The 21331-nt window shown below is 63.0% G+C and overlaps 3 protein-coding genes across 3 annotated transcripts; all 3 read left to right on the top strand.

The window, feature by feature from the left end:
• The first annotated feature begins 208 nt into the window (after window positions 1-208).
• Window positions 209-6300, top strand: LOC130542744 (melanoma-associated antigen 4-like). The gene is made up of 3 exons (XM_057307196.1): window positions 209-543; window positions 5063-5156; window positions 5530-6300. Exons 1-3 carry the CDS (start codon window positions 209-211, stop codon window positions 6298-6300), a joined length of 1200 nt encoding a protein of 399 aa, XP_057163179.1.
• Window positions 6301-7275: 975 nt separating this feature from the next.
• LOC130542749 (melanoma-associated antigen 4-like) lies at window positions 7276-13358 on the top strand. The gene is made up of 2 exons (XM_057307216.1): window positions 7276-7420; window positions 12628-13358. Exons 1-2 carry the CDS (start codon window positions 7276-7278, stop codon window positions 13356-13358), a joined length of 876 nt encoding a protein of 291 aa, XP_057163199.1.
• A 979-nt stretch (window positions 13359-14337) lies between these two features.
• On the top strand, window positions 14338-20415 carry LOC130542757 (melanoma-associated antigen 4-like). The gene is made up of 2 exons (XM_057307247.1): window positions 14338-14482; window positions 19685-20415. Exons 1-2 carry the CDS (start codon window positions 14338-14340, stop codon window positions 20413-20415), a joined length of 876 nt encoding a protein of 291 aa, XP_057163230.1.
• Window positions 20416-21331: the final 916 nt, after the last annotated feature.

Genomic DNA, 21331 nt, shown 5'->3' on the forward strand with positions numbered 1-21331 from the left:
TTTATTTTTCACTCATATCAGGACACGTCCCAGGCATAGGGGACTGTGTCCAGCAGCCACAGTGTTGGCAGGAAGGTGGGGAGGGGTGCCCTGAGCCCTGCAGAAGAAGGGGAAGCAGGGTGACGGGGTGTGGCTCCCGGGGCGAGCACTGCAGTGCAAATGCCCCTGGCCCGGCCTGGGTGTCTGGGGAGACCAGAGGGGCGCCGTGATGGCTTCTGTGCAGCTGGTCACCAGGAACCTGCGTGGTGACAGTAGCCAGACTCCACTCTCTGCCTCCCTGTTAAGGAAGTGTGGGGTGGGTGCGAGACTGGTTGTGAGGCGGACAAGCTCCAACCCCGCCTGCCCGAGTCCAGGTAAGGAGACCAGGGAGGACCGGGGGACCCCGGGCCCTGCCCGTTCCCCTCTCCTCCCCCACCTACCCCCTCGCCGGAACCCATCGCCGCCCGACGTGCTGGCGGCCCTAGGGGACCCCTTCCTAAGGGGTCCGGAAGTGACGAGCTCCGACTTCCGCCTCAGAGCTCTGAGAGCGGCGACGACCTCCGCGTGAGGGAGGCGGGATCTTGGTCAGCTGAGGCGAGGCGTGCAGGTAGACCCACCCGTGAGGGGAGCACACTGGCGGTGGGGGTGGGGGTGGGGCGCCCAGGAGCCAGGTGGCCCCTGCCGGTAGCCCCGAGAGACCGCGGGCAGGGGCAGCGTCGTCCGGCTGCGCCCCTCCCGCCGGGGCCCAGGACAGTGGCCACAGGTCCCCAGAGGGACGGGCCCAGGCCCTCCCTGGAGCGGGTGGTGGGACCTGAGGGAGAACTGTGCGGCCCACCCTCCCCCGCTTCGGTCCAGGCACTGGGTTCCTGGCGCGGCCGGGCCCTGGGGGGTCCCTAGGGAGGGTGGCCACAGAGGGCGTCTGGTGAAATGCACCTCGGGGGTCTGAGGGAGCTTAGGACCTTGGTCAGAGCGGAAGGATGCCAGGTCGGGAAGGGGCAGGGGCAGAGGCAGGCCCAGGGAGTCCAGGTAGGGACCGCGTGGGGACGGATCGGGGGCAGGACCCACGGACATAGAAGCCGGGGACAGAGGGGACCTCAGCGCGGTCGGGCCCCAGGGTCAGACCGGGAAGGCCCCTGGGAGGGATAGGGACACATGGCCGATGGGGCGGGACTGGTGCATCCAGGTCTCCCGAGAGACTGGGGGCCTTGGTGGAAGGACCAGGGACTCCCTCAGGTGGGCAAGGGGAGGACCCAGGTCCTATTGGGTGTCGTGGTGAGGATACAGAGGGAGGACTGCGGGACACTAGACACCAGCAGTCAGGGAAGGTCCACCGGGGGGGGGGGAGGGGAAGGTGGGTCCACGTGGTGAGTCAGGAGTTCCACATACGGGTCTCTGAGAGACTAAAGGCCTGATGGAAGGAGCGGATGCTCAGGTAGGCAGAAGGGAGGACCCAGGTCCTGCTGGGCATCGTGGTGAGGATGCAGAGGGAGGACTGCTGGTCGCTGGACCCCAGCAGAGTCAGTCATAGAAGATACATGGGCGGGGGGGGGGCGGGGGCAATGCGCGGGGGGGGGGGGGGCGCGGATGGGAACACGTGGTGAGTCTGGACTTCCGCATACGGGTCTCTGAGAGATTAAACGCCTGATGGAGGGAGCCAAAGCTCAGGTGGGCAGAGGGGAGGGTCCTGGCGCGAATCGAGAGGAGACCAGGGATGAACCATAACGGAGGACAGAGGGGACCCTGGCAGAAGTCCGCCTAGGATGGCAGTCTAGGGAGCCTACCGGGCGGGATGGGAACACGCCGCCACTGGGGCCGGACTTCGGCAACGTGGTCTCCCGAGAGAATGGGGGCCTCGGAGGAAGAAGTCTGTCTTCCATCCGGTGGACAGAGGGGAGGGCCCAGGTCCTGCTGGGCTTCAATGTGAGGATGCAGAGGGAGGACTGAGAGACCCTGGTTCCTAGCACAGGGTTGCTATGAAGTCCCCTGGTGCGGGATGGGAACACGTGGTGAGTCTTGACTTCTGCATCTGGGTGTCCGAGTGATAAAGGGCCTGTCGTAAGGAGCAGATCTCAGGTCTTTAGAGGCGAGGGCCCAGGCGCTTATGGGCGTCAAGGTATGAACCCTGAGGGAGGACAGAGGGGAACTCACAGAGGTCAGGCCCTAGTGTCAGTCCAGGAAGGCCCCTGGGCGCGATGGGGAAACGAGGCCAGTGTGGCTGGACTGGTGCATCCGGGTCTCCCGAGAGACTGGGGACCTGGTGAAAGGAGCCAATGCTCAGGTGGGCAGAGGGGAGACCCCATGGCCTGCTGGGCTTCATGCTGAGGATGCAGAGGGAAGACTGAAGGACGCTGGACCCCAGCACAGAGGCAGTGAGGGAAGGTCCGTGCAGGGGGGATTGGAGGTGGTGAGTCAGGACTTTTGCATCCCCAGTGTCAGAGACCCTGGGGGCCTGGGTGGAAGGAGCAGGGCCTCCCTCCGGTGTGCAGAGGAGAGGGCCTAGGCAGTAACCCGAGTCAAGCTATGAACTCTGAGGGAGGACAGAGGAGATCTCCCAGGGGTGGGGCCATAGTGTCAGTCCAGGAAGATCCCTGGGGGCCATGGGGATGCATAGCGAGCCTGCAGATCCGATTCTGGGTCTCAGGAGTCAGGAGGCGTGCGGTAAGGAGCACGGCCTCAGGTCGGAAGGCTGGGAAGGCCCAGCTTCTGTCGGGAGTCAAGGTGAGGACCAGAGGGAGGACAGAGGGACCCTGGGCCCAGTAGGGAATCAGTCCTGGGAGGCCCTTGAGTGGGACAAGCATGACATGAGCCGTGTCCTGACTTCGGCTCTGGGTCCCAGAGACACTGAGAGCTTGTTGTAAGGAGCGGCCTTCAGATGCAGGGATGAAGGCACAGGCCATCCAGGGAGTGCAGGTGGGCAATAGAGGATAGGCCTAAGTGACCCGAAGGAACCCATCTCAGGGAATCCCTGGCCTTTGTTGCCTGATGTGCCATCCAGGATCCTTTCCCATGGTTCTCAGGGCAGCGAGGGCTTTGGTCTGAGGGAACAGGCCTGGAGACAGCAGAGAGAGGAACACAAGATGTGCTGAGGCTCAAGCTAAGATCCCTGAGGGAGGACTCAGGGAGGGACCTGGACTCCAGAACAGGGACAGCGCACTGAAACCTGCCCCTGCTGTCAGCCCTGTGAGGCGTGTTGGTGCCAAGTCCACAGGCAGTGTGTCAGGACGTCCGCATCCAGGTCTGACAGAAGCGGGGGCCATGGTTTAAAAAACGAGGGGCAGGGGCTAAGGGGACTGGATGCGAGGACCCGGTGGGAGCACATGAGCGACCCTGAACCCCAGAACAGCATCAGGCCTGGCAAGCCCCTGAGCGGGAAGAGGACAAGTGGCATGTCCAGACTTCCACATCCGGGTCATAGAGCGTCTGGGGGTTCGGGTAAGAGGCAGATCAGGGTCAGCAGCAGGGAAGGTCAAATCCTCCCGAAGTCAAGGCGAGAACCCTCAGGGAGAACTGCGTGGACCCTGGACCCCAGAACAGAGTCACCGACGGGAGGCCATAGGGCAGCTGTCGCACCCCCACACTTGGCCTTGGATCTCACGGATGCGTGGGGCTGTCAGAGGGGAAAGGACTGGGGACAGCACAGGGCAGTCCCCGAGGGATGCAGGGTGAGCGTTGAGGACCTTAGAGCCTAAAACAGACAGTGATTTTGTTGCCCGTGGGCTCCTTCTTGGATGTCCCCCAAGCTGGGGGGAACATCTGAAGTGTTCTTGACTTCTGCACCCAGGGTCTGAGGGAGGTGAGAGCCTTGGTCTGAGGATTGTGGCCTCAGGTCAGCAGAGGGTGGAGCCCCAAGACTCTGAGGGAGGACTGAGCAGACCCCCACGCAGACATAGGGGTCCCAAATGAAGTCCTGCCCCGGTGGTCAGTCCTGCGAGGCCAGGCTGGGAGTCAAGAAAAGTAAGCACCCCACTTTCTCCCCTGGGTCTCCGCGGGGTGGTGGCGTTGTTCTGCAGGATGCATGCTGAGGATAGGAGAAGGGATAGTTCCAGCACCTGCCGAAAGTAAACGTGAGCACCTTAGGGACAAAGAGTGGACTCCTGCCCCTGGACAGAGGGACCAACCCCCGATCTGAGCTCCTTGTGAATTGGGTGGGGTGCAGGGGGAGGGCGTGGATTGCTGCGTCCTCACCCTTCTCTCCCAGCCCTCAGGCACGAGAGGACCATGCTGGGAGAGGTCTCAGTCAGGTCATCTGAGGAAGCCCTCCTGGGAGACACACAGGAGTCCCTGGTACTGCCAAGAATCCATGTGGGGACCCCTGAGAGAGGAGGGGCTGGGTCTGAACCCACCCCTCAGGAAAAGGAGGAGATGGCCTAGAAATCTGGCCAGGCCCTACCTGAGAACCCTGGGAACCCTGGGTGGAGCCTGTTGGGCTGAGCCCCTCCTCCTCTCCAGATCCCTGGTCTCAGGGAGGGGAGGGCCTGGGCCTGGGCCTGAGGGTCTGGACTCTAGTCAGTGGGGGAGGCAGGGACCTTGGCCCTGGCCCTGGCCCTGGCCCTGGTGGGGATGGAGGTGAGAAATGAGGGCATGCCTCCCACAGCAGGATCCCTAGGGACCAGGCTTGCCCTGCTACTTCTCTCAGCCATGGGGAGACAGGAAATGGTGGGCTAATTGATTTTTCCCTCTGGCGTCCTCCGGAGATGAGGCCTCAGCACAGGGCGGGTGAGAGTTTTCCCAGGCCTTCCGTGGGGTCAAGGTATCGACCAAGAGGCACACCCATCCCAGCACAGATGGAACCCCGAGCCTGGCCATCCCTGGACATCCGTGACAAGCCCTGTGGACCTTTGGCAGTTGTGGCCAGATGTGGGCCTCCTAGCTTACCTTCTGTGGAGTCTCAGGGCTGCGTGGCCTTGCTGTGATCCTTTGGCCTCAGTCCCACGTTGGGTGGGGCCCAGGCTCTGGCAGGGGAAATAGCCGCCTCTTGAGAGGCCAAGGAGGGGGCCACCCAGCCTGGACTGGTGGGGACCTCACAGAGTCCGACCCAGCCCTCCTGTCTGCACCCTGAGGTGCCCCTCCCTTTCTCCTCCAGGGGCTTCAAGAACTCAGAGTCGAGGTCTCTGCCTGAGGCAGGAGTCCCTAAGGTCACAGAGCAGGGGAGGCGCAGGGGAGTGCCACAGGTCAAGGTGAGGACCCAGGGGCTTGCCCTTCCCATCCTCTCCTAAGCAGGAAGCAGCCCACTGTCAGCTCTGGGACCTCAGGCCTCTGCAGGCCGGCTGGACTCTGAGGAGCCATCCCACCTCTGTCTTCAGGTTCAGCCCGACAGGCGCCATGTCCCTGGGTCGGAGGAGTGAGCTCTGGCAGCTGGAGGAAGACCCAGTCCCGGCCCAGAGCCTGGTGGAGGCACAGCTGTCCGGGGCTGGGGAGGAGGGGGGCCCATGTCCCTCCTCCTCAGCCTCTGCCTCCTCCCAGTCCAGCCCCTCTCGCATCTCCTGCTCTGCCCTGTTTCTGGGCCCTCCGGAGGAGGGGTCTGCTGCTGGGGGCCCGAGTGCTCCCCAGAGCCCTCAGAGTGCCTGCCCCTCCCCCACTGGCCTGGCAGCCACTGCATGGGGCCAGCCCCACCATGGCTCCAGCAGCCCAGATGAGGAGGGGTCGAGCGGCTGGGAGGAGCCCGAGGAAGCCCAGCCCCTGCTCCAGGACACACTCCAGGGGAAGGCTGCTGACCTGGTGGCGTTCCTGGTGCTCAAGTATCTCACCCAGCAGCGCACCAGCCAGGCAGAGATGCTGGAGGTGGTCGGCAACGACTACCAGGACGCCTTCCCCGTGATCTTTGGCCAAGCGTCCGAGTGCATGCGGCTGGTCTTTGGCGTGGATGTGAAGGAGGTGGACCCCAGCGACCACTCCTACGTCCTGGTCACCGTCCTGGGCCTCACCTGCGGTGGGTTGCCGAGTGGTGAGCAGGGCATGCCCAAGACCGGCCTCCTGGTGGTGCTCTTGGGGGTGATCGTCCTGGAGGGCGACTGTGCCCCGGAGGAGAAGGTGTGGGAAGTGCTGGGGGTCATGGGGGTGTACGCCAGCAGGGAGCACGTCATCTACGGGGAGCCCAGGGAGCTCCTCACCAATGTCTGGGTGCAGGAAGGGTACGTGGAGTACCGGCAGGTGCCCGGCAGCGACCCTGCCCGCTACGAGTTCCTGTGGGGTCCCAGGGCCTATGTTGAAACCAGCAAGTTCCAAGTGCTGGAGTATTTGCTGCGGGTCAGTCGCGGGCAGCAGCCTTCGTCCCTGGCCCTGTGTGAAGAGTCTGTGAGCGATGAGGAAGAGGGGGCCTGAGCCCCAGGGGTGGCCAGGCCCTTTCCAGGCTTTGGTGGGGCCAACAGATTCTCCTGCGGGATGCTGGGCGGGAAGTGAGGCTGCTTGCTGGTTCTTTCCTGTTACTGTGTGTGTGTGTGTGTGTGTGTGTGTGTGTGTGTGTGAAGAGGCAGCCCTGGGCTTTCTAAGGAGTGCAGGGCCAGGGAGGGTTGGGAGAAGAAAGCGGGGCAAGGAGCCTCCTTGGGGGGGATGGGAGGGGGCTGTTCTCTGTGATGACTCCCACATGCAGAGCTTGGTGTCCTCGAGGAAGCTCTCCAGTGGGGTTCCTTGGCATAGAAGGTTTCATCCGCTTCGGCGGCTGAGTGTGTGAGTGACATCCGCCCCCCCCACACACACACACAGCATTTGTCCTTACCCAGTTCAAGAGTTAAGAGTTTTGTCATGTCCTGGAAACCAGGTGGGACCCCTTGCCTCCTTCTTTGGGCTCTGGACCAAAATCACAGGGCATTGGTCTAAGGATGGGTTGAAAAGGTGAAAAAAGGAGGAGTGAAGTGATGGGGTCAGGAAATAGAGAAATAAAAGGGAAAGTTTGTTGGTTCTTGCTTCTGATGCTTTGCTGTCTGTCACTGTGCAAATGCTAAAGGCACACGCAGATGTGTGCTCCTGCATTGGCTTGGTTCTTCAAGAAAGGAGGAGAAACCTCCTGTCAGCGCAGAGGGAGCCCTGCTCGCCTTGATTGCCAGCCAGTGGCTGAGCTCTGCTCTCTGGAAGGCACTGTGGGTGAGCAGTGAGGACACCAGGAGAAGCAGGACACGTCCCAGGCATAGGGGACTGTGTCCAGCAGCCACAGTGTTGGCAGGAAGGTGGGGAGGGGTGCCCTGAGCCCTGCAGAAGAAGGGGAAGCAGGGTGACGGGGTGTGGCTCCCGGGGCGAGCACTGCAGTGCAAATGCCCCTGGCCCGGCCTGGGTGTCTGGGGAGACCAGAGGGGCGCCGTGATGGCTTCTGTGCAGCTGGTCACCAGGAACCTGCGTGGTGACAGTAGCCAGACTCCACTCTCTGCCTCCCTGTTAGGGAAGTGTGGGGTGGGTGCGAGACTGGTTGTGAGGCGGACAAGCTCCAACCCCGCCTGCCCGAGTCCAGGTAAGGAGACCAGGGAGGACCGGGGGACCCCGGCCCTGCCCGTTCCCCTCTCCTCCCCCACCTACCCCCTCGCCGGAACCCATCGCCGCCCGACGTGCTGGCGGCCCTAGGGGACCCCTTCCTAAGGGGTCCGGAAGTGACGAGCTCCGACTTCCGCCTCAGAGCTCTGAGAGCGGCGACGACCTCTGCGTGAGGGAGGCGGGATCTTGGTCAGCTGAGGCGAGGCATGCAGGTAGACCCACCCATGAGGGAGCACACTGGGGGTGGGGGTGGGGCGCCCAGGAGCCAGGTGGCCCCTGCCGGTAGCCCCGAGAGACCGCGGGCAGGGGCAGCGTCGTCCGGCTGCGCCCCTCCCGCCGGGGCCCAGGACAGTGGCCACAGGTCCCCAGAGGGACGGGCCCAGGCCCTCCCTGGAGCGGGTGGTGGGACCTGAGGGAGAAGTGTGCGGCCCACCCTCCCCCGCTTCGGTCCAGGCACTGGGTTCCTGGCGCGGCCGGGCCCTGGGGGTCCCTAGGGAGGGTGGCCACAGAGGGCGTCTGGTGAAATGCACCTCGGGGGTCTGAGGGAGCTTAGGACCTTGGTCAGAGCGGAAGGATGCCAGGTCGGGAAGGGGCAGGGGCAGAGGCAGGCCCAGGGAGTCCAGGTAGGGACCGCGTGGGGACGGATCGGGGGCAGGACCCACGGACATAGAAGCCGGGGACAGAGGGGACCTCAGCGCGGTCGGGCCCCAGGGTCAGACCGGGAAGGCCCCTGGGAGGGATAGGGACACATGGCCGATGGGGCGGGACTGGTGCATCCAGGTCTCCCGAGAGACTGGGGGCCTTGGTGGAAGGACCAGGGACTCCCTCAGGTGGGCAAGGGGAGGACCCAGGTCCTATTGGGTGTCGTGGTGAGGATACAGAGGGAGGACTGCGGGACACTAGACACCAGCAGTCAGGGAAGGTCCACCGGGGGGGGGGGAGGGGAAGGTGGGTCCACGTGGTGAGTCAGGAGTTCCACATACGGGTCTCTGAGAGACTAAAGGCCTGATGGAAGGAGCGGATGCTCAGGTAGGCAGAAGGGAGGACCCAGGTCCTGCTGGGCATCGTGGTGAGGATGCAGAGGGAGGACTGCTGGTCGCTGGACCCCAGCAGAGTCAGTCATAGAAGATACATGGGCGGGGGGGGGCGGGGGCAATGCGCGGGGGGGGGGGGGCGCGGATGGGAACACGTGGTGAGTCTGGACTTCCGCATACGGGTCTCTGAGAGATTAAACGCCTGATGGAGGGAGCCAAAGCTCAGGTGGGCAGAGGGGAGGGTCCTGGCGCGAATCGAGAGGAGACCAGGGATGAACCATAACGGAGGACAGAGGGGACCCTGGCAGAAGTCCGCCTAGGATGGCAGTCTAGGGAGCCTACCGGGCGGGATGGGAACACGCCGCCACTGGGGCCGGACTTCGGCAACGTGGTCTCCCGAGAGAATGGGGGCCTCGGAGGAAGAAGTCTGTCTTCCATCCGGTGGACAGAGGGGAGGGCCCAGGTCCTGCTGGGCTTCAATGTGAGGATGCAGAGGGAGGACTGAGAGACCCTGGTTCCTAGCACAGGGTTGCTATGAAGGCCCCTGGTGCGGGATGGGAACACGTGGTGAGTCTTGACTTCTGCATCTGGGTGTCCGAGTGATAAAGGGCCTGTCGTAAGGAGCAGATCTCAGGTCTTTAGAGGCGAGGGCCCAGGCGCTTATGGGCGTCAAGGTATGAACCCTGAGGGAGGACAGAGGGGAACTCACAGAGGTCAGGCCCTAGTGTCAGTCCAGGAAGGCCCCTGGGCGCGATGGGGAAACGAGGCCAGTGTGGCTGGACTGGTGCATCCGGGTCTCCCGAGAGACTGGGGACCTGGTGAAAGGAGCCAATGCTCAGGTGGGCAGAGGGGAGACCCCATGGCCTGCTGGGCTTCATGCTGAGGATGCAGAGGGAAGACTGAAGGACGCTGGACCCCAGCACAGAGGCAGTGAGGGAAGGTCCGTGCAGGGGGGATTGGAGGTGGTGAGTCAGGACTTTTGCATCCCCAGTGTCAGAGACCCTGGGGGCCTGGGTGGAAGGAGCAGGGCCTCCCTCCGGTGTGCAGAGGAGAGGGCCTAGGCAGTAACCCGAGTCAAGCTATGAACTCTGAGGGAGGACAGAGGAGATCTCCCAGGGGTGGGGCCATAGTGTCAGTCCAGGAAGATCCCTGGGGGCCATGGGGATGCATAGCGAGCCTGCAGATCCGATTCTGGGTCTCAGGAGTCAGGAGGCGTGCGGTAAGGAGCACGGCCTCAGGTCGGAAGGCTGGGAGGGCCCAGCTTCTGTCGGGAGTCAAGGTGAGGACCAGAGGGAGGACAGAGGGACCCTGGGCCCAGTAGGGAATCAGTCCTGGGAGGCCCTTGAGTGGGACAAGCATGACATGAGGCGTGTCCTGACTTCGGCTCTGGGTCCCAGAGACACTGAGAGCTTGTTGTAAGGAGCGGCCTTCAGATGCAGGGATGAAGGCACAGGCCATCCAGGGAGTGCAGGTGGGCAATAGAGGATAGGCCTAAGTGACCCGAAGGAACCCATCTCAGGGAATCCCTGGCCTTTGTTGCCTGATGTGCCATCCAGGATCCTTTCCCATGGTTCTCAGGGCAGCGAGGGCTTTGGTCTGAGGGAACAGGCCTGGAGACAGCAGAGAGAGGAACACAAGATGTGCTGAGGCTCAAGCTAAGATCCCTGAGGGAGGACTCAGGGAGGGACCTGGACTCCAGAACAGGGACAGCGCACTGAAACCTGCCCCTGCTGTCAGCCCCGTGAGGCGTGTTGGTGCCAAGTCCACAGGCAGTGTGTCAGGACGTCCGCATCCAGGTCTGACAGAAGCGGGGGCCATGGTTTAAAAAACGAGGGGCAGGGGCTAAGGGGACTGGATGCGAGGACCCGGTGGGAGGACATGAGCGACCCTGAACCCCAGAACAGCATCAGGCCTGGGAAGCCCCTGAGCGGGAAGAGGACAAGTGGCATGTCCAGACTTCCACATCCGGGTCATAGAGCGTCTGGGGGTTCGGGTAAGAGGCAGATCAGGGTCAGCAGCAGGGAAGGTCAAATCCTCCCGAAGTCAAGGCGAGAACCCTCAGGGAGAACTGCGTGGACCCTGGACCCCAGAACAGAGTCACCGACGGGAGGCCATAGGGCAGCTGTCGCACCCCCACACTTGGCCTTGGATCTCACGGATGCGTGGGGCTGTCAGAGGGGAAAGGACTGGGGACAGCACAGGGCAGTCCCCGAGGGATGCAGGGTGAGCGTTGAGGACCTTAGAGCCTAAAACAGTGATTTTGTTGCCCGTGGGCTCCTTCTTGGATGTCCCCCAAGCTGGGGGGAACATCTGAAGTGTTCTTGACTTCTGCACCCAGGGTCTGAGGGAGGTGAGAGCCTTGGTCTGAGGATTGTGGCCTCAGGTCAGCAGAGGGTGGAGCCCCAAGACTCTGAGGGAGGACTGAGCAGACCCCCATGCAGACATAGGGGTCCCAAATGAAGTCCTGCCCCGGTGGTCAGTCCTGCGAGGCCAGGCTGGGAGTCAAGAAAAGTAAGCACCCCACTTTCTCCCCTGGGTCTCCGCGGGGTGGTGGCGTTGTTCTGCAGGATGCATGCTGAGGATAGAAGAAGGGATAGTTCCAGCACCTGCCGAAAGTAAACGTGAGCACCTTAGGGACAAAGAGTGGACTCCTGCCCCTGGACAGAGGGACCAACCCCCGATCTGAGCTCCTTGTGAATTGGGTGGGGTGCAGGGGGAGGGCGTGGATTGCTGCGTCCTCACCCTTCTCTCCCAGCCCTCAGGCACGAGAGGACCATGCTGGGAGAGGTCTCAGTCAGGTCATCTGAGGAAGCCCTCCTGGGAGACACACAGGAGTCCCTGGTACTGCCAAGAATCCATGTGGGGACCCCTGAGAGAGGAGGGGCTGGGTCTGAACCCACCCCTCAGGAAAAGGAGGAGATGGCCTAGAAATCTGGCCAGGCCCTACCTGAGAACCCTGGGAACCCTGGGTGGAGCCTGTTGGGCTGAGCCCCTCCTCCTCTCCAGATCCCTGGTCTCAGGGAGGGGAGGGCCTGGGCCTGGGCCTGAGGGTCTGGACTCTAGTCAGTGGGGGAGGCAGGGACCTTGGCCCTGGCCCTGGCCCTGGCCCTGGCCCTGGTGGGGATGGAGGTGAGAAATGAGGGCATGCCTCCCACAGCAGGATCCCTAGGGACCAGGCTTGCCCTGCTACTTCTCTCAGCCATGGGGAGACAGGAAATGGTGGGCTAATTGATTTTTCCCTCTGGCGTCCTCCGGAGATGAGGCCTCAGCACAGGGCGGGTGAGAGTTTTCCCAGGCCTTCCGTGGGGTCAAGGTATCGACCAAGAGGCACACCCATCCCAGCACAGATGGAACCCCGAGCTTGGCCATCCCTGGACATCCGTGACAAGCCCTGTGGACCTTTGGCAGTTGTGGCCAGATGTGGGCCTCCTAGCTTACCTTCTGTGGAGTCTCAGGGCTGCGTGGCCTTGCTGTGATCCTTTGGCCTCAGTCCCACGTTGGGTGGGGCCCAGGCTCTGGCAGGGGAAATAGCCGCCTCTTGAGAGGCCAAGGAGGGGGCCACCCAGCCTGGACTGGTGGGGACCTCACAGAGTCCGACCCAGCCCTCCTGTCTGCACCCTGAGGTGCCCCTCCCTTTCTCCTCCAGGGGCTTCAAGAACTCAGAGTCGAGGTCTCTGCCTGAGGCAGGAGTCCCTAAGGTCACAGAGCAGGGGAGGCGCAGGGGAGTGCCACAGGTCAAGGTGAGGACCCAGGGGCTTGCCCTTCCCATCCTCTCCTAAGCAGGAAGCAGCCCACTGTCAGCTCTGGGACCTCAGGCCTCTGCAGGCCGGCTGGACTCTGAGGAGCCATCCCACCTCTGTCTTCAGGTTCAGCCCGACAGGCGCCATGTCCCTGGGTCGGAGGAGTGAGCTCTGGCAGCTGGAGGAAGACCCAGTCCCGGCCCAGAGCCTGGTGGAGGCACAGCTGTCCGGGGCTGGGGAGGAGGGGGGCCCATGTCCCTCCTCCTCAGCCTCTGCCTCCTCCCAGTCCAGCCCCTCTCGCATCTCCTGCTCTGCCCTGTTTCTGGGCCCTCCGGAGGAGGGGTCTGCTGCTGGGGGCCCGAGTGCTCCCCAGAGCCCTCAGAGTGCCTGCCCCTCCCCCACTGGCCTGGCAGCCACTGCATGGGGCCAGCCCCACCATGGCTCCAGCAGCCCAGATGAGGAGGGGTCGAGCGGCTGGGAGGAGCCCGAGGAAGCCCAGCCCCTGCTCCAGGACACACTCCAGGGGAAGGCTGCTGACCTGGTGGCGTTCCTGGTGCTCAAGTATCTCACCCAGCAGCGCACCAGCCAGGCAGAGATGCTGGAGGTGGTCGGCAACGACTACCAGGACGCCTTCCCCGTGATCTTCGGCCAAGCGTCCGAGTGCATGCGGCTGGTCTTTGGCGTGGATGTGAAGGAGGTGGACCCCAGCGACCACTCCTACGTCCTGGTCACCGTCCTGGGCCTCACCTGCGGTGGGTTGCCGAGTGGTGAGCAGGGCATGCCCAAGACCGGCCTCCTGGTGGTGCTCTTGGGGGTGATCGTCCTGGAGGGCGACTGTGCCCCGGAGGAGAAGGTGTGGGAAGTGCTGGGGGTCATGGGGGTGTACGCCAGCAGGGAGCACGTCATCTACGGGGAGCCCAGGGAGCTCCTCACCAATGTCTGGGTGCAGGAAGGGTACGTGGAGTACCGGCAGGTGCCCGGCAGCGACCCTGCCCGCTACGAGTTCCTGTGGGGTCCCAGGGCCTATGTTGAAACCAGCAAGTTCCAAGTGCTGGAGTATTTGCTGCGGGTCAGTCGCGGGCAGCAGCCTTCGTCCCTGGCCCTGTGTGAAGAGTCTGTGAGCGATGAGGAAGAGGGGGCCTGAGCCCCAGGGGTGGCCAGGCCCTTTCCAGGCTTTGGTGGGGCCAACAGATTCTCCTGCGGGATGCTGGGCGGGAAGTGAGGCTGCTTGCTGGTTCTTTCCTGTTACTGTGTGTGTGTGTGTGTGTGTGTGTGTGTGTGTGTGTGTGTGTGAAGAGGCAGCCCTGGGCTTTCTAAGGAGTGCAGGGCCAGGGAGGGTTGGGAGAAGAAAGCGGGGCAAGGAGCCTCCTTGGGGGGGATGGGAGGGGGCTGTTCTCTGTGATGACTCCCACATGCAGAGCTTGGTGTCCTCGAGGAAGCTCTCCAGTGGGGTTCCTTGGCATAGAAGGTTTCATCCGCTTCCGCGGCTGAGTGTGTGAGTGACATCCCCCCCCCCCACACACACACAGCATTTGTCCTTACCCAGTTCAAGAGTTAAGAGTTTTGTCATGTCCTGGAAACCAGGTGGGACCCCTTGCCTCCTTCTTTGGGCTCTGGACCAAAATCACAGGGCATTGGTCTAAGGATGGGTTGAAAAGGTGAAAAAAGGAGGAGTGAAGTGATGGGGTCAGGAAATAGAGAAATAAAAGGGAAAGTTTGTTGGTTCTTGCTTCTGATGCTTTGCTGTCTGTCACTGTGCAAATGCTAAAGGCACACGCAGATGTGTGCTCCTGCATTGGCTTGGTTCTTCAAGAAAGGAGGAGAAACCTCCTGTCAGCGCAGAGGGAGCCCTGCTCGCCTTGATTGCCAGCCAGTGGCTGAGCTCTGCTCTCTGGAAGGCACTGTGGGTGAGCAGTGAGGACACCAGGAGAAGCAGGACACGTCCCAGGCATAGGGGACTGTGTCCAGCAGCCACAGTGTTGGCAGGAAGGTGGGGAGGGGTGCCCTGAGCCCTGCAGAAGAAGGGGAAGCAGGGTGACGGGGTGTGGCTCCCGGGGCGAGCACTGCAGTGCAAATGCCCCTGGCCCGGCCTGGGTGTCTGGGGAGACCAGAGGGGCGCCGTGATGGCTTCTGTGCAGCTGGTCACCAGGAACCTGCGTGGTGACAGTAGCCAGACTCCACTCTCTGCCTCCCTGTTAGGGAAGTGTGGGGTGGGTGCGAGACTGGTTGTGAGGCGGACAAGCTCCAACCCCGCCTGCCCGAGTCCAGGTAAGGAGACCAGGGAGGACCGGGGGACCCCGGCCCTGCCCGTTCCCCTCTCCTCCCCCACCTACCCCCTCGCCGGAACCCATCGCCGCCTGACGTGCTGGCGGCCCTAGGGGACCCCTTCCTAAGGGGTCCGGAAGTGACGAGCTCCGACTTCCGCCTCAGAGCTCTGAGAGCGGCGACGACCTCTGCGTGAGGGAGGCGGGATCTTGGTCAGCTGAGGCGAGGCATGCAGGTAGACCCACCCATGAGGGAGCACACTGGGGGTGGGGGTGGGGCGCCCAGGAGCCAGGTGGCCCCTGCCGGTAGCCCCGAGAGACCGCGGGCAGGGGCAGCGTCGTCCGGCTGCGCCCCTCCCGCCGGGGCCCAGGACAGTGGCCACAGGTCCCCAGAGGGACGGGCCCAGGCCCTCCCTGGAGCGGGTGGTGGGACCTGAGGGAGAAGTGTGCGGCCCACCCTCCCCCGCTTCGGTCCAGGCACTGGGTTCCTGGCGCGGCCGGGCCCTGGGGGTCCCTAGGGAGGGTGGCCACAGAGGGCGTCTGGTGAAATGCACCTCGGGGGTCTGAGGGAGCTTAGGACATTGGTCAGAGCGGAAGGATGCCAGGTCGGGAAGGGGCAGGGGCAGAGGCAGGCCCAGGGAGTCCAGGTAGGGACTGCGTGGGGACGGATCGGGGGCAGGACCCACGGACATAGAAGCCGGGGACAGAGGGGACCTCAGCGCGGTCGGGCCCCAGGGTCAGACCGGGAAGGCCCCTGGGAGGGATAGGGACACATGGCCGATGGGGCGGGACTGGTGCATCCAGGTCTCCGGAGAGACTGGGGGCCTTGGTGGAAGGACCAGGGACTCCCTCAGGTGGGCAAGGGGAGGACCCAGGTCCTATTGGGTGTCGTGGTGAGGATACAGAGGGAGGACTGCGGGACACTAGACACCAGCAGTCAGGGAAGGTCCACCGTGGGGGGGGAGGGGAAGGTGGGTCCACGTGGTGAGTCAGGAGTTCCACATACGGGTCTCTGAGAGACTAAAGGCCTGATGGAAGGAGCGGATGCTCAGGTAGGCAGAAGGGAGGACCCAGGTCCTGCTGGGCATCGTGGTGAGGATGCAGAGGGAGGACTGCTGGTCGCTGGACCCCAGCAGAGTCAGTCATAGAAGATACATGGGCGGGGGGGGGCGGGGGCAATGCGCGGGGGGGGGGGCGCGGATGGGAACACGTGGTGAGTCTGGACTTCCGTATACGGGTCTCTGAGAGATTAAACGCCTGATGGAGGGAGCCAAAGCTCAGGTGGGCAGAGGGGAGGGTCCTGGCGCGAATCGAGAGGAGACCAGGGATGAACCATAACGGAGGACAGAGGGGACCCTGGCAGAAGTCCGCCTAGGATGGCAGTCTAGGGAGCCTACCGGGCGGGATGGGAACACGCCGCCACTGGGGCCGGACTTCGGCAACGTGGTCTCCCGAGAGAATGGGGGCCTCGGAGGAAGAAGTCTGTCTTCCATCCGGTGGACAGAGGGGAGGGCCCAGGTCCTGCTGGGCTTCAATGTGAGGATGCAGAGGGAGGACTGAGAGACCCTGGTTCCTAGCACAGGGTTGCTATGAAGGCCCCTGGTGCGGGATGGGAACACGTGGTGAGTCTTGACTTCTGCATCTGGGTGTCCGAGTGATAAAGGGCCTGTCGTAAGGAGCAGATCTCAGGTCTTTAGAGGCGAGGGCCCAGGCGCTTATGGGCGTCAAGGTATGAACCCTGAGGGAGGACAGAGGGGAACTCACAGAGGTCAGGCCCTAGTGTCAGTCCAGGAAGGCCCCTGGGCGCGATGGGGAAACGAGGCCAGTGTGGCTGGACTGGTGCATCCGGGTCTCCCGAGAGACTGGGGACCTGGTGAAAGGAGCCAATGCTCAGGTGGGCAGAGGGGAGACCCCATGGCCTGCTGGGCTTCATGCTGAGGATGCAGAGGGAAGACTGAAGGACGCTGGACCCCAGCACAGAGGCAGTGAGGGAAGGTCCGTGCAGGGGGGATTGGAGGTGGTGAGTCAGGACTTTTGCATCCCCAGTGTCAGAGACCCTGGGGGCCTGGGTGGAAGGAGCAGGGCCTCCCTCCGGTGTGCAGAGGAGAGGGCCTAGGCAGTAACCCGAGTCAAGCTATGAACTCTGAGGGAGGACAGAGGAGATCTCCCAGGGGTGGGGCCATAGTGTCAGTCCAGGAAGATCCCTGGGGGCCATGGGGATGCATAGCGAGCCTGCAGATCCGATTCTGGGTCTCAGGAGTCAGGAGGCGTGCGGTAAGGAGCACGGCCTCAGGTCGGAAGGCTGGGAGGGCCCAGCTTCTGTCGGGAGTCAAGGTGAGGACCAGAGGGAGGACAGAGGGACCCTGGGCCCAGTAGGGAATCAGTCCTGGGAGGCCCTTGAGTGGGACAAGCATGACATGAGGCGTGTCCTGACTTCGGCTCTGGGTCCCAGAGACACTGAGAGCTTGTTGTAAGGAGCGGCCTTCAGATGCAGGGATGAAGGCACAGGCCATCCAGGGAGTGCAGGTGGGCAATAGAGGATAGGCCTAAGTGACCCGAAGGAACCCATCTCAGGGAATCCCTGGCCTTTGTTGCCTGATGTGCCATCCAGGATCCTTTCCCATGGTTCTCAGGGCAGCGAGGGCTTTGGTCTGAGGGAACAGGCCTGGAGACAGCAGAGAGAGGAACACAAGATGTGCTGAGGCTCAAGCTAAGATCCCTGAGGGAGGACTCAGGGAGGGACCTGGACTCCAGAACAGGGACAGCGCACTGAAACCTGCCCCTGCTGTCAGCCCTGTGAGGCGTGTTGGTGCCAAGTCCACAGGCAGTGTGTCAGGACGTCCGCATCCAGGTCTGACAGAAGCGGGGGCCATGGTTTAAAAAACGAGGGGCAGGGGCTAAGGGGACTGGATGCGAGGACCCGGTGGGAGCACATGAGCGACCCTGAACCCCAGAACAGCATCAGGCCTGGCAAGCCCCTGAGCGGGAAGAGGACAAGTGGCATGTCCAGACTTCCACATCCGGGTCATAGAGCGTCTGGGGGTTCGGGTAAGAGGCAGATCAGGGTCAGCAGCAGGGAAGGTCAAATCCTCCCGAAGTCAAGGCGAGAACCCTCAGGGAGAACTGCGTGGACCCTGGACCCCAGAACAGAGTCACCGACGGGAGGCCATAGGGCAGCTGTCGCACCCCCACACTTGGCCTTGGATCTCACGGATGCGTGGGGCTGTCAGAGGGGAAAGGACTGGGGACAGCACAGGGCAGTCCCCGAGGGATGCAGGGTGAGCGTTGAGGACCTTAGAGCCTAAAACAGACAGTGATTTTGTTGCCCGTGGGCTCCTTCTTGGATGTCCCCCAAGCTGGGGGGAACATCTGAAGTGTTCTTGACTTCTGCACCCAGGGTCTGAGGGAGGTGAGAGCCTTGGTCTGAGGATTGTGGCCTCAGGTCAGCAGAGGGTGGAGCCCCAAGACTCTGAGGGAGGACTGAGCAGACCCCCACGCAGACATAGGGGTCCCAAATGAAGTCCTGCCCCGGTGGTCAGTCCTGCGAGGCCAGGCTGGGAGTCAAGAAAAGTAAGCACCCCACTTTCTCCCCTGGGTCTCCGCGGGGTGGTGGCGTTGTTCTGCAGGATGCATGCTGAGGATAGGAGAAGGGATAGTTCCAGCACCTGCCGAAAGTAAACGTGAGCACCTTAGGGACAAAGAGTGGACTCCTGCCCCTGGACAGAGGGACCAACCCCCGATCTGAGCTCCTTGTGAATTGGGTGGGGTGCAGGGGGAGGGCGTGGATTGCTGCGTCCTCACCCTTCTCTCCCAGCCCTCAGGCACGAGAGGACCATGCTGGGAGAGGTCTCAGTCAGGTCATCTGAGGAAGCCCTCCTGGGAGACACACAGGAGTCCCTGGTACTGCCAAGAATCCATGTGGGGACCCCTGAGAGAGGAGGGGCTGGGTCCGAACCCACCCCTCAGGAAAAGGAGGAGATGGCCTAGAAATCTGGCCAGGCCCTACCTGAGAACCCTGGGAACCCTGGGTGGAGCCTGTTGGGCTGAGCCCCTCCTCCTCTCCAGATCCCTGGTCTCAGGGAGGGGAGGGCCTGGGCCTGGGCCTGAGGGTCTGGACTCTAGTCAGTGGCGGAGGCAGGGACCTTGGCCCTGGCCCTGGCCCTGGCCCTGGTGGGGATGGAGGTGAGAAATGAGGGCATGCCTCCCACAGCAGGATCCCTAGGGACCAGGCTTGCCCTGCTACTTCTCTCAGCCATGGGGAGACAGGAAATGGTGGGCTAATTGATTTTTCCCTCTGGCGTCCTCCGGAGATGAGGCCTCAGCACAGGGCGGGTGAGAGTTTTCCCAGGCCTTCCGTGGGGTCAAGGTATCGACCAAGAGGCACACCCATCCCAGCACAGATGGAACCCCGAGCCTGGCCATCCCTGGACATCCGTGACAAGCCCTGTGGACCTTTGGCAGTTGTGGCCAGATGTGGGCCTCCTAGCTTACCTTCTGTGGAGTCTCAGGGCTGCGTGGCCTTGCTGTGATCCTTTGGCCTCAGTCCCACGTTGGGTGGGGCCCAGGCTCTGGCAGGGGAAATAGCCGCCTCTTGAGAGGCCAAGGAGGGGGCCACCCAGCCTGGACTGGTGGGGACCTCACAGAGTCCGACCCAGCCCTCCTGTCTGCACCCTGAGGTGCCCCTCCCTTTCTCCTCCAGGGGCTTCAAGAACTCAGAGTCGAGGTCTCTGCCTGAGGCAGGAGTCCCTAAGGTCACAGAGCAGGGGAGGCGCAGGGGAGTGCCACAGGTCAAGGTGAGGACCCAGGGGCTTGCCCTTCCCATCCTCTCCTAAGCAGGAAGCAGCCCACTGTCAGCTCTGGGACCTCAGGCCTCTGCAGGCCGGCTGGACTCTGAGGAGCCATCCCACCTCTGTCTTCAGGTTCAGCCCGACAGGCGCCATGTCCCTGGGTCGGAGGAGTGAGCTCTGGCAGCTGGAGGAAGACCCAGTCCCGGCCCAGAGCCTGGTGGAGGCACAGCTGTCCGGGGCTGGGGAGGAGGGGGGCCCATGTCCCTCCTCCTCAGCCTCTGCCTCCTCCCAGTCCAGCCCCTCTCGCATCTCCTGCTCTGCCCTGTTTCTGGGCCCTCCGGAGGAGGGGTCTGCTGCTGGGGGCCCGAGTGCTCCCCAGAGCCCTCAGAGTGCCTGCCCCTCCCCCACTGGCCTGGCAGCCACTGCATGGGGCCAGCCCCACCATGGCTCCAGCAGCCCAGATGAGGAGGGGTCGAGCGGCTGGGAGGAGCCCGAGGAAGCCCAGCCCCTGCTCCAGGACACACTCCAGGGGAAGGCTGCTGACCTGGTGGCGTTCCTGGTGCTCAAGTATCTCACCCAGCAGCGCACCAGCCAGGCAGAGATGCTGGAGGTGGTCGGCAACGACTACCAGGACGCCTTCCCCGTGATCTTCGGCCAAGCGTCCGAGTGCATGCGGCTGGTCTTTGGCGTGGATGTGAAGGAGGTGGACCCCAGCGACCACTCCTACGTCCTGGTCACCGTCCTGGGCCTCACCTGCGGTGGGTTGCCGAGTGGTGAGCAGGGCATGCCCAAGACCGGCCTCCTGGTGGTGCTCTTGGGGGTGATCGTCCTGGAGGGCGACTGTGCCCCGGAGGAGAAGGTGTGGGAAGTGCTGGGGGTCATGGGGGTGTACGCCAGCAGGGAGCACGTCATCTACGGGGAGCCCAGGGAGCTCCTCACCAATGTCTGGGTGCAGGAAGGGTACGTGGAGTACCGGCAGGTGCCCGGCAGCGACCCTGCCCGCTACGAGTTCCTGTGGGGTCCCAGGGCCTATGTTGAAACCAGCAAGTTCCAAGTGCTGGAGTATTTGCTGCGGGTCAGTCGCGGGCAGCAGCCTTCGTCCCTGGCCCTGTGTGAAGAGTCTGTGAGCGATGAGGAAGAGGGGGCCTGAGCCCCAGGGGTGGCCAGGCCCTTTCCAGGCTTTGGTGGGGCCAACAGATTCTCCTGCGGGATGCTGGGCGGGAAGTGAGGCTGCTTGCTGGTTCTTTCCTGTTACTGTGTGTGTGTGTGTGTGTGTGTGTGTGTGTGTGTGTGTGTGAAGAGGCAGCCCTGGGCTTTCTAAGGAGTGCAGGGCCAGGGAGGGTTGGGAGAAGAAAGCGGGGCAAGGAGCCTCCTTGGGGGGGATGGGAGGGGGCTGTTCTCTGTGATGACTCCCACATGCAGAGCTTGGTGTCCTCGAGGAAGCTCTCCAGTGGGGTTCCTTGGCATAGAAGGTTTCATCCGCTTCGGCGGCTGAGTGTGTGAGTGACATCCGCCCCCCCCCCCCACACACAGCATTTGTCCTTACCCAGTTCAAGAGTTAAGAGTTTTGTCATGTCCTGGAAACCAGGTGGGACCCCTTGCCTCCTTCTTTGGGCTCTGGACCAAAATCACAGGGCATTGGTCTAAGGATGGGTTGAAAAGGTGAAAAAAGGAGGAGTGAAGTGATGGGGTCAGGAAATAGAGAAATAAAAGGGAAAGTTTGTTGGTTCTTGCTTCTGATGCTTTGCTGTCTGTCACTGTGCAAATGCTAAAGGCACACGCAGATGTGTGCTCCTGCATTGGCTTGGTTCTTCAAGAAAGGAGGAGAAACCTCCTGTCAGCGCAGAGGGAGCCCTGCTCGCCTTGATTGCCAGCCAGTGGCTGAGCTCTGCTCTCTGGAAGGCACTGTGGGTGAGCAGTGAGGACACCAGGAGAAGCAGGACACGTCCCAGGCATAGGGGACTGTGTCCAGCAGCCACAGTGTTGGCAGGAAGGTGGGGAGGGGTGCCCTGAGCCCTGCAGAAGAAGGGGAAGCAGGGTGACGGGGTGTGGCTCCCGGGGCGAGC

The sequence above is a fragment of the Ursus arctos genome, chromosome X, assembly GCF_023065955.2.
Source record: "Ursus arctos isolate Adak ecotype North America chromosome X, UrsArc2.0, whole genome shotgun sequence".
Taxonomy (NCBI): Eukaryota; Metazoa; Chordata; class Mammalia; order Carnivora; family Ursidae; genus Ursus; species Ursus arctos.

Coding starts and splice junctions, on each gene's coding strand:
- LOC130542757 (XM_057307247.1), top strand. CDS start 14,338: ATGGCTTCTGTGCAGCTGGTCACCAGGAACCTGCGTGGTGACAGTAGC. Junction 14,483..19,684: donor CCCCGCCTGCCCGAGTCCAG/GTAAGGAGACCA, acceptor CTGGCCTGGCAG/CCACTGCATGGGGCCAGCCC.
- LOC130542744 (XM_057307196.1), top strand. CDS start 209: ATGGCTTCTGTGCAGCTGGTCACCAGGAACCTGCGTGGTGACAGTAGC. Junction 544..5,062: donor AGAGCGGCGACGACCTCCGC/GTGAGGGAGGCG, acceptor TTTCTCCTCCAG/GGGCTTCAAGAACTCAGAGT. Junction 5,157..5,529: donor GGGGAGTGCCACAGGTCAAG/GTGAGGACCCAG, acceptor AGTGCTCCCCAG/AGCCCTCAGAGTGCCTGCCC.
- LOC130542749 (XM_057307216.1), top strand. CDS start 7,276: ATGGCTTCTGTGCAGCTGGTCACCAGGAACCTGCGTGGTGACAGTAGC. Junction 7,421..12,627: donor CCCCGCCTGCCCGAGTCCAG/GTAAGGAGACCA, acceptor CTGGCCTGGCAG/CCACTGCATGGGGCCAGCCC.